The sequence below is a fragment of the Oryzias melastigma genome, linkage group LG15, assembly GCF_002922805.2.
Source record: "Oryzias melastigma strain HK-1 linkage group LG15, ASM292280v2, whole genome shotgun sequence".
NCBI classification, from domain to species: domain Eukaryota; kingdom Metazoa; phylum Chordata; class Actinopteri; order Beloniformes; family Adrianichthyidae; genus Oryzias; species Oryzias melastigma.
The window spans coordinates 1074065-1084705 of record NC_050526.1 but is presented as its reverse complement, the minus strand read 5'-3'; the positions used below and the strand labels follow the sequence as shown (position 1 = coordinate 1084705).

The 10641-nt window shown below is 39.1% G+C and overlaps 2 protein-coding genes across 2 annotated transcripts in view; one reads left to right on the top strand and one right to left on the bottom strand.

The window, feature by feature from the left end:
• Positions 1 to 2638, bottom strand: part of si:dkey-174i8.1 (arylsulfatase I) — a 20373-nt gene extending 17735 nt beyond the window's left edge. Inside the window, exon 1 of the mRNA XM_024297127.2 lies at positions 2503 to 2638. The gene's annotated coding sequence lies outside the window, so the exon portion shown is untranslated. The remainder of the gene's footprint in view (positions 1 to 2502) is intronic.
• The window catches only part of synpo2la (synaptopodin 2-like a), an 11258-nt gene extending 2913 nt beyond the window's left edge, over positions 1 to 8345 (top strand). The window contains exons 2-4 of the mRNA XM_024297125.2: positions 2148 to 2299; positions 2394 to 3103; positions 5708 to 8345. Of these exons, the coding sequence (XP_024152893.1) occupies positions 2148 to 2299; positions 2394 to 3103; positions 5708 to 8286 (3441 nt within the window). The 3' untranslated portion in view covers positions 8287 to 8345. The remainder of the gene's footprint in view (positions 1 to 2147; positions 2300 to 2393; positions 3104 to 5707) is intronic.
• Positions 8346 to 10641: the final 2296 nt, after the last annotated feature.

The following is a 10641-nucleotide window of genomic DNA, read 5'->3' as shown; positions in this document are numbered from 1 at the left end:
TCACTCATTAGAAAAAAATAAAACTGCATTTTTAAATAAAGCTTGATTTGTTTCAAAAAATAATATTTTTTCAGACCTGTTTTATTCTTTTCTTTATTTGTTTACTTATTTAATTCAAGCTTTACAATGCAGCTTTTTTTACACGTCCAAACAAACCAGTTTGCTAGCTCACTTACTTACTTTCCTGTAATTAATGATTTCAAAGTAAAAAAAAGCAAAAATTACTTCAAACTAAGTAATACTTCATTTTCAAAATAAACTTTGATTTGCTTCAAATAGCAATATTTCTTAGACCTGTTTTTATTTATTTACTTTAGCTTTAAAATGCAGAATTCTTTCTTTATATGTTCAAACAAACCTGTTTGCTAGCTCACATTAGGATTACTTTCATATGATTAAGTGAGACGATTTCACAGTAAAAAAAAGCAAAAATTATTTTAAAAGAAAATTGATTCATTCATTAGAAAAAAATAATACAGCCTTTATGAAATAAAGCTCGATTTGTTTAAAAAAATAATATTTTTTCAGACTTGTTTTTATTTATTTAATTGTTTTAATGTCAAAACTGTGTGGTGGCTTACATTAAGGTTACTTTTAAATGTTTATGCAAGATGATTTCACAGTAAAAAAAATAAAAATAAATACTTGTTTTGAAATCACAAATTCTGTAAAAATGGGACATTTGTTTTGCTACTTTTTTTCTAAAATAAGTCAAAAGATAACCTGCATAACAATGCGGTGCATAATTCATTGTTGAATTCTGGTTAGTGTATTTCTCCGGAGTTTAAAGGATGCACGGGGGGCTGTGCACACATGTAAACTCCGGCGTCCTCCCGCATTCCCAAAAGAAATGCCTGAGAGGTTAATTGGAGATTTTGGGTCCCCCCTCTCAGTGGGAAGCTCTCTGTACGTATGTCCAGTCTGAAGCAGCTAGGATGAACTCTACGACCTCTGTGGCCCAGAGCAGGAAAAAGTGGGTATGAATGATCAAAGAATGGAGAGTATCGGTATAATGTAAAACTTTTTAACTCTTTAACAAAAAAAAAACCAAGAAAAAAAAAAATCAATTATTTGAGGGGGAAATATATCAAATTAATTAATTTAAAATTATGTTTAAAAAAAAGACTGAATGGGAAGTTAATGGGTTTAATATCTGTCATAAAATGATAACTAATCATTATCTGACAGGTAGACTGACTGAACAAACATATTTATTAGATTACTTTTGATTGATGATGAGGTGTATGCCACTGATCACATTTACTATCTTCATCCCTTAGTTAAATTAAGTAATTTCTAACTAAATGAGCAGTTGTGTGGTGTCGGAAGGACAGCTTTCTGCCTAAGCTCTCAAGCGATTGTTTTACGTTTATTCATGTGACTCGAGTGATTTATTCCCTTCATGTGTTGTATGTGAGCAGTCACGTAAAGACATTATAACTGTTTTGATTTGTGACTGACTGAACACATAGCTTGACATCCTGTGCCACAAGCAGCCACAGGACCTCTTTCAAAAGGCCTAGTTAAATGGGGACGAGGGGTTTCATTACAGGCAAACCAGAATAGCTGAAAGGATGACTAGTAAAGGCAACTCATGCAAGTTCTTAACGCTGACATATATTGTAGTTTCATGCAAAACCTTTAAACTCGAAATCGAATTGAATTCAGTGAATTGAAAGAATTAAAATTTCAATTAAAAAAATGGAATTGAATCAATCCAGGCTCTGGTATATCAAATCGGATCAATTCTGGAAATGTTTATCAATACCTGGCCCTTGAAATTACCAATATAAAATGTCTGCAGGCTTGTTTTGGAATATTTGAGCTGGAATATGAAATGTACACAAGATCAAATCATTATTATAAAGACTTGGCAGCTGGTCTAATTTTCATTGCCCAAAACAAATCCCAAAGGTCTGGATCTAAATTGCTGCTTTTTTAATGCTATAGTGAATGTGATGAAATTCTAATTTTGAATCACTAAACTTGCAGAATAAATTCCTAAAAACATTAAACATGTCAAAGAATAAAAATATATTTTTCCTTAAGTACTTAAATTAAGCATAATTGTCAGTCAAAAGTGGATTTTTTAAATTTTTTTATATATATATAACCTACCAAAACTTAAAAAATGTTTTTCTTTTAAGGTCCGAAAACGCAGCAAAGCATGCAGGGCTGGACTGCGGGAGGCTGACGAGCTGGTGTCCATCAACGATCAGCCGTGTGGATTGCTATCCCACGCCCAGGCCATGAACCTCATAGACAGCTCTCCTGGGATATTAAATATCCGAGTTAAAAGGTCAGAATCAATAACATTTTTTAGATATTGCTCTTTGTTTTGCTGCTTGAGAGACTGACTGATTTAAAAATTAAAATTCCTAAACTTTCTTCAGGGCACCTGCTGCTTTTCAGTCTGTGGTGCTCGTTGCCCGAGCACCATCTCCTCGCATCGACAAGGAGTATCGAGCTGCCCTGAAGGCAATATCACCGACCCAAACTCACCACGCTCCTGTCCGCGAGGTCCACCGCAGTCGCTCCTCCCTGACCAGCGGCTTGACATCCCCACCAGGGAGCGAGGCCTATTACGGAGAGACAGACAGCGATGCAGACGTGGCCGGTTATGAGAGGCAGCGCCGGCAGAAGAGAAGGAGTCCCAGCAACTCCAATCCTGGAAAACCAGCAGGACGCGCATCTCCTGAAGGTGGGGAGACATCCGAGATGAGCGGCTATGACAGCGCTCCCGATGCGCAGGTCTTTCCACGCCTGTTAGATAGAAACGGGGAAGGAGGAGGGTGTCTACCAGGGGTTGCAAGAAAGGAGGTGATTTACAAACCTCCTGGCCCAGGAATGTGGTCCTCGCAGACATCGACCGAGACTTCCTCCATCATCTCCTCGGCGGATGACCAGGGGCCACGAGATGCAGCACAAGAAGAAGACAGTGGTTTTTTAGAGCGGGCCAACGTGCCGCTGGTATCCCCTGAGAAAGCAAAGGAAGCTCTATTGCTTGGCTCCCGCAACCAGCTTGTGCCCATGGTGGGTCCTGTGGATAAACCCATTGACGAGGAGCTCACAACAACATACATGGAAAAAGCTAAACAAGCAAGTAAGTATCATCTGGTTCCTGCAAAAGGACAGTGTGGAACACAACTTGAGCCTAAATAGACAGAGATAATTGATGCACATTTTCACTTAACTTAGTGGTTTTAACCCCTCAACTGCCTGCTCAACCGAATGGTGGGCAGATTTAGAAAAAGTGTTTTTAAACATATTGATTGTGTGTAATATCCTCAAGGTACTGAGGCCCTAAAGGGACATTTAATCAAAAAGATAGAAGTAAAAAACTTTTTTTTCCAAAAAATTAAGTAAAAATAAATATTTTTTCTGGTTACTAACTGGTGCACACCAAATTGTAACCATATATTTTTTTTTACTTCAATTTATTTTAGTTACTAATCAGAATTTTTTTGTTTCTAAAAATTGAAATAAAAAAAATGTCTGGATAGTAACTGGTGCCCACCAGATAGTAACTTTTACAGAACCCTTGTGTATTTAAAAAATATCACTTCAAATTTTCTTTTTAAAAAACTTTTATGTCCCTTTATTGGGAATATGGAGCAAGAAAAACGTTTTTTGATAATTTTTTTCTTTTTTGGGTAGTTAAAGGGTAAAACACAAATGTAAAATATTTTAGCTGCACTATAACCATAAGCAGGGCTGCATAGCGCCCCTGGCGAAATGTGATTTTTTTAGTTATTTTTTATTTTTTGAGATGAGTCTTTTGAGTTATTTTATTCATGGTTTGAATTATTACCATTTTAAATATCTTTTACACGAAATGAGTTGTGTGTTAAACTAAAAAAAAAAAAAAAAATCATTGCAATTTGGTGCCCCCTCCAGCAGATGGCGACCTAGGCAGCCGCCTTGCACACCTATGCCCATGGACCATAAGAGAAATAAATGGCACAAAACATAGAATACAAGAAACTTTCCTGAAAAATTTTATAAATACAACTAACTAAAAGCTTTCTAAATGTAGCTTCCAAAATGTAATCAACAAACTCATTGTACTTTCAATTTCTGAATAAATTTCCTACTAAATTTTCGACAATGCTTCCAGGGATTGGAAACATCTACTGGTACTTAAAGAGTATTACGTTATGGTCTGTAGATGTTCATAGAGATAATGCTGTCACTGATCAGTGAGGAATGGAGTCAAACAGTAAAGCATAAATGCAGTACTATACTGTCAAACTGCACTCGGAACCAAATGAAAAAAAAAAATTTCCCTTCTTTCTAAATCATATGATTTGTTTTTTAACACTCCCTATACCTTGAGTTAGTCTTATGCTAAAGATAAATATGCCTTTTTATCTTCTTGGGGAAACGAGTTATAAAGATTCTGCACTAATGGTTTGTCACAAAAATTATTAAAGGGAGTTAAGGATTGTTGTGACAACAACAACATTGTTAAAAAAGGCATGTTTTGGCACCATTTTATATGAAAAAAATAATTTTGGCAAACTTTAAAGACAACAGGGAAATGACCATGGAGAGTAAGGCTGAAGACAAAAAAATAGTGGGTATCTCCAAATCCACTCCCTACTCCCTACCAACTAAAAAACTACATAGTGCAACACTATCTAGTGCCCTGAGTTATAAAAGCAATTCAGACACCATGGTCTCTACTTTTTTTTGAAACGACAAGTATGACGTCACTAATTTCACAAAGTGAAAATCTGATCAATACAAGGATTTTATGGTGTCTATTTATGACTCCATTGTGTTTTGATGATGAAAACATTCATGATTTATTAAAAAATTACATTTGAAGACCTTTTTTTTGTTTTTTTTAAAAAGTTGTTCAAACGCAATGCATTGTGGTCTATATTCTCCAAACCAGTGAGAATCAATCTGCACTGACTTCTTGGAAATTTCTAGGGCACTAGATTTCAGAATTATTGGCAGAATCTGAATTCTCTCCCTACCCCTCCGACTCTACCCTAACCCTCCGATTGTAGGGGCATTTGAATGTGTAGGGATGTTCAAAATAGTTTTTTTAAGGACTAACCCTAACCGCTGAGGGATGCAGAGCCCTCCATTTCTTCATGTGGGTGTGGTCTGAGGCTCAGAAGTTTACTTTTAAATGTAAGTTATGACTTTTATTTTCAGCACGATCTTTTTAAAGTTATAAAACCAATGTTCCTATGTATTTCCGAGTGCTAGCAGCTCTTAGCTAACGTAGATGACCGGCAACTATTGTTGACATCATTGAGTGGGAGTGACGTCTCAATTTGAAGACACTGGTTATCTCCGCCTTAAGAAACAAGTTTGGAAATGACTACCGCTTCAAACGCTCCTACAATTGGAGGGGTATGGAGAAGGCGGAGGGACAGAGGAAGAATTTGCATTCGGCCTAATTTACAAACTACTACTCTAGGACTTGATCATGAACATTAACAACTCCCATCAATTGGCATTTTTTTATGGATGATAAAGACATACAATTCTTATATTAATAATGAAACTGTAACAAAATAAAAATTATGTTTGATGTATTTAAAGTAAAACAGGGATTTTTAAACATTTGCGTCAATGTGATTTCTTTGATTAAACTCTCAGGTTGTAAAACCACCCTTATTGTGTAAGAAGTGCCGACCCTACTTGTGTTATACTCAGGAATAATTTCTACAACTTTCACTGTCCACAGAACTGAACCGAGGGGACACACTTCAAGACAAACACGTAAAGGAGGCTAAAAGCAAGTGCCGAACTATTGCATCTCTACTCACAGATGCCCCAAACCCTCATTCCAAGGGGGTGCTTATGTTCAAGAAAAGAAGACAACGCTCTAAGAAGTACACCCTAACTAGCTTTGGCAGTGTTGATGAGGACAAGTGTCAGGACTCACAAGAGGAGGATGGAGTTTTTCAGGGAAGTGAATCAGAGTTTGATGAAGAAGGCTTCTCGGCTGTTCCAGACCCAACTTGGGATAGCGATTACTTGGATAAGCTGGAGAAAAGAGCTACAGCAGGCACAGAAGGACGTGAGAATGAAGTAGGGGATGCTACAAGTCCTGGTTTAAGTGACACTGCAGGCAAGGGTGCACAGTTGTTTGAGCAGCAGAGAAAAAGGGTAGCTGAGCATACCAAAAAAGTGGAGGCAGCTCAACCTCCTCCACAAACTCAAGCACAGGAGCAATCTCGGATGTATCAAGTACATCAAGGAATGCAGATCCAAGTTCCACCAAACCCTCAGTTTCAGCAAGTTCTGCCACCTGGCCCAACATCCACACAGCCAACGCTATCTCAAAGTCAAGTTCCAATGGCTGGTGAAGGACATGGGATGATTAACGGGGACCTATCCTACACAGCAGTTAGCACAGTAAGTATGGTAATGTCACCTCCGCCCGTGGCACCCAAACCAGTCAATGCCTCTGTGACATTTCTGGCAAGTCCTGCACCACCTACTGAAACACCTCAACCTGAACAACCTGTGAGTAACGTTCTAAACCGAACGGCTCGCCCTTTCACACCTGGTTTTATCAGCATTCGAGCTGCAACAGCCCCTGTAACCTTCCGACCTCCAGTCACAAAAAGGTCCCAGCGTCCTGCATCAGCAGCCGTTGCACCACTGCAAGTCTCCTCTGTCCCAGAGCCACCCGTTAATGCTCCATCAGTTAGTTTTTATCAACCCCCTGATCCATCAGCCATGCTCACAATGCCATACTCTGTCCCTCAGAGCTCTATGGTCCAACCACCAGAGGTTCTGGTTACCTCACATCCTCCAGCCCTTTCTACATTTGCAGACAAAATGCAGCCTTCTCCAACTGTCACTGGTGTTCAAAAGGCTCAATTTTCCATTGTGAATCCAGTATCTGCGCCAGCAGCTCCCCAAGCAACAATGGGTCCAATCCCCGTTCATACTTTTCCACAAATTCCTGGATCAACTAATCCAACTGTTCCAGAACCTGTAATTCAAGTGCCGGTAGCTCAGTCACCACCACAGTTCAGTGCACCTTCAGTGCCTCAAATGCCTGTGGCCTCCCAGCCTGAAGCGGTAGCTTCGGCTACACCCGGTGGACGCACTGGTATCTTACTGGAGGCTCGTCGGCGTAGTGGAAAACCCAAACCTATGTTCAACATACCTGATGTCAAAAAGAACTCCCCCAATCCAGAGCTGTTGTCGATGGTGCAAAACCTGGATGACAGATCCAGCAGATATAAGCATGGTCAGGAGTACACTGAAGAATACTACGATGGTGAGGAAGAGGAGAGTGGGGAGGCCGGCGCAGGAAGGATGCCCCCTCCAGTTGCACCAAAACCTCGGGTAATCCACGAGACCCCACAGACTCTTCAAGCAGGTGGGAAGGGGGCCCAGTTGTTTGCCAAAAGGCAAAGCCGCATGGGAATGTATGTGGTCGACACACCACCTGAGATCCTTTCCCAGCAAAATGTGGGCTTTGAAAACACGCAACAAGCCTATGATGGTACCTCACTTCCGTCTCAATGGAAATACTCCCCAAATGTACGAGCACCTCCACCTATTGGGTACAACCCACTCATGGCCCCCTCGATCCCAACAGGGCCTCAGAGAGACACAAACAAGTCAGAAAACAAGGGGAAAGGTGGCTCCCAAAGAGAGGGGATCAAGGCTCTGGATTTTATGCGACGGCAGCCCTATCAGCTCAACTCTGCCATGTTCAACTATGGAGGCAGTGTTAGTAATCTATCCGCTATGCCTTCCTATCAGGCCCAGCAAGGTAACTACTCGACAATGGTGGGAAGTTCGTTAACTACGCCTCGGCAGATTCCTGTCAAAACAGCCCGCGTCTATGAAATCAAGCGATTCTCCACACCGACGCCCATGTCAGCTCCCACCCTGGCACCAAAAGTCATTGCACCTCGCTCAGCTACAACCCTGGGGGAACGTCTGAGTCATTCTGGCATGACATCCCCACCTCCACCGTCTTACACTCCAACTCCAGAAGCCATCAACCCTCCAAACATACTCTCATCTCAATCCCAATCGGCAAAGCTGCCAAGCCTCCCCAAATTCTCTTCTACGCCCATTTCCCACCCTCTACCCCCCGCAGTCCCCACACCCTATACCCCAATGTCACACACCACCGGACTCCGGACAGCAAAGCAGTTTCAGAGCGCTCCTGAACTCAGCATCCTTGCATCTTTACCTCCACTCAAGCCCAACCCAGTTCAGGCACCAAAACCTCATTTTGTTGCCACCAAGGGAGGCGTACAACCCCGTGTCTGGAGGCCAGGGGCAATCTGAGTGACAGAAAGCATATTAATAACAATAATCCATTGCTAAAAAGGTAAAGGTGGGTATTGTTAAAGTTACACACCTAAAATGTAAGAGTATTTATGAATTTCTCATTTATACATAAGAAAAAATTAAGTTTGAGCAAAAATTGTTTGCAGAATCAATAGCACAGGTACATATTACTAGTAGAGACACCAACTAAATGGCCTCCAATTAACCTTTAAATTTTATGTTTGAAGATGTGTTATTTTGACAGTAACCTGGACATCTTTGACTAAGCACAGTAGCAATGCTTGTTTTACATGTTCTTGCATTTCATGAGACGATCATAGCAAGTTTGTCTGCATGTCTGTAGGTGAGAACAAAATGGACGTTTCCAAGCACCTCAGATAAGTTTGGATCTTGAGTTAAGCCAAGATTTTTTAAAGGGTGGGGTTATTAAGGTTGACTCAAATACCTACGCTCATAATAGCTACAGCAAAACGCTATTTTCTCACACGAGTCACATTTGACAAGTGACTTAGCTGTCACTAAAGCTATAACCGGCTTGTCACTTAATATTTCCACTTCCAGTTGCTTTTTAGTTTCACATGGTCTTTCTAATTACAGTGTGAATGCTGCAAATACGTGTACATTTTTGTTATTAAATATATGATACAGATGAAGGATGTGTATTTTATTTGCTTAAATCGTATTTTGGATGTAACAGGAAGTTGAATGACTGTAAATAAGGCACAAGAAATGAACGTTTCAGTGAAGGGAAGTTAATAGACACAGGCCTCATTCATGAACAGTTGGGTTTTTTGCTCCATATCTGTAATAACATGTTACGAATCACAGTTTTAATCCTCACAGCCTGTGGATATTACTAAAGGATGGTCAAGAAAGGTCACTGAGCTGTAAATTGAAAGATGGGTATGTTAATGAAAAAAGGTGACAAGAAATGAACTGACTGCTAGTTTAAGCTGTGAATTGATTGGATATTTTTTTTCCCGTAAAGATTGTTTGTTTTGATGGCTACAAAACCCTAAATTGTGCATAAACTGTAGTTTTCTAGTGGTTTATAATCAGATATACAAGTTCAACTAAACAATGAATGTTAAGAGTTTGTCATTTTTGCAGAATAGAAGTTTTTACTGACATGGGGACAAAAATCTTTTTAAGGAAATAAAATACAGTTGAAAGCCTTTCAGTTGTGAGATGTCTGATTTCACACTGCCCCCTGCTGGTCATCAAATGAACACATTTCTTTTTGCAGAACTTGAATTGATTTTACATGAGAAATATTGCTTTTTCCAAAGTCAACAACTTAAAATGGAGAATAAGAGTGAAACTAAAAAAGTATTTGGACAAGAAGTCTGACAATAGAAGAACAATAACTTGTCTATTCACACACATGATTATGTAACTGACTAAAAATCAAATTCTTCGAACAGTGGAACAAAAAACAAAATAAAATAATGACATTTAAACGAATGATCTGTCAAAAAGAGGTAGCTATATGCTGTAAATGTGGCAGACTCAGCAGTTTTAGGGCCCCAAGTGAAAAATAAAATGGGACCCTAGTTGTATCAGTTTTTTTTTCATCCTTACCTCAGTTAAAAAGTTAATGACTTTTTCATAGGTCCACTAGCAGACAGAATCAAGAATGCAAATAATTTGATAAACATTTAAAAATTGAAATCAGTTCAAACTGCCGTGCGGCAAAAATTGAAATTGAACAGGAAATATATAAAACACAGCGATTTTGAGGATAAAATTAAAAAGACAAATTAGTGGACACATATATCTCATGATGGCAGCGGAGGCACTGCTTCCAATATGGATTTTGAGCTAAAAAAAAAAAATCTACTTTTTATTCTCTTACAATTCTTAAAAAGTACCTTTTCTTGTCGAATTCTTTTCCTCACTCACTCCACAAATGTTTTTACAGTCAATACAATCTCATGAGATTACTTTAATATAGGAAATAGTGTCAAATTGGTGAAAATTTCTGTGCAACAAATTTTGAATCAAGTGTCTTTGTACAGAAGCATAAAGGATTTACTGTTTGCTGTAAATGACATGACATCCACGATTTTCCCAAAACTGCTTTTCTTAAGCATTTAGACTGTGGAAAATTTAATGTCTTTTTTCAAGCCTTCTCTACTGTTGATTCACACTATAGTGTTCACTTAAGTCACTTGATTTTGGAGGCATTTCAACCATCAGCATGACATGGAAAGATGCTAAGAACGTCTAAAATTTTGATCCCCTTGCATTTAAGCATGAAGATGTTTGTCTTGGAGAATAAAGGGAATTCCATAAAGCTTTACAGCTTTATCTCAGGATGTCACAGAACCATTAGCCGATTTATCACCAAAG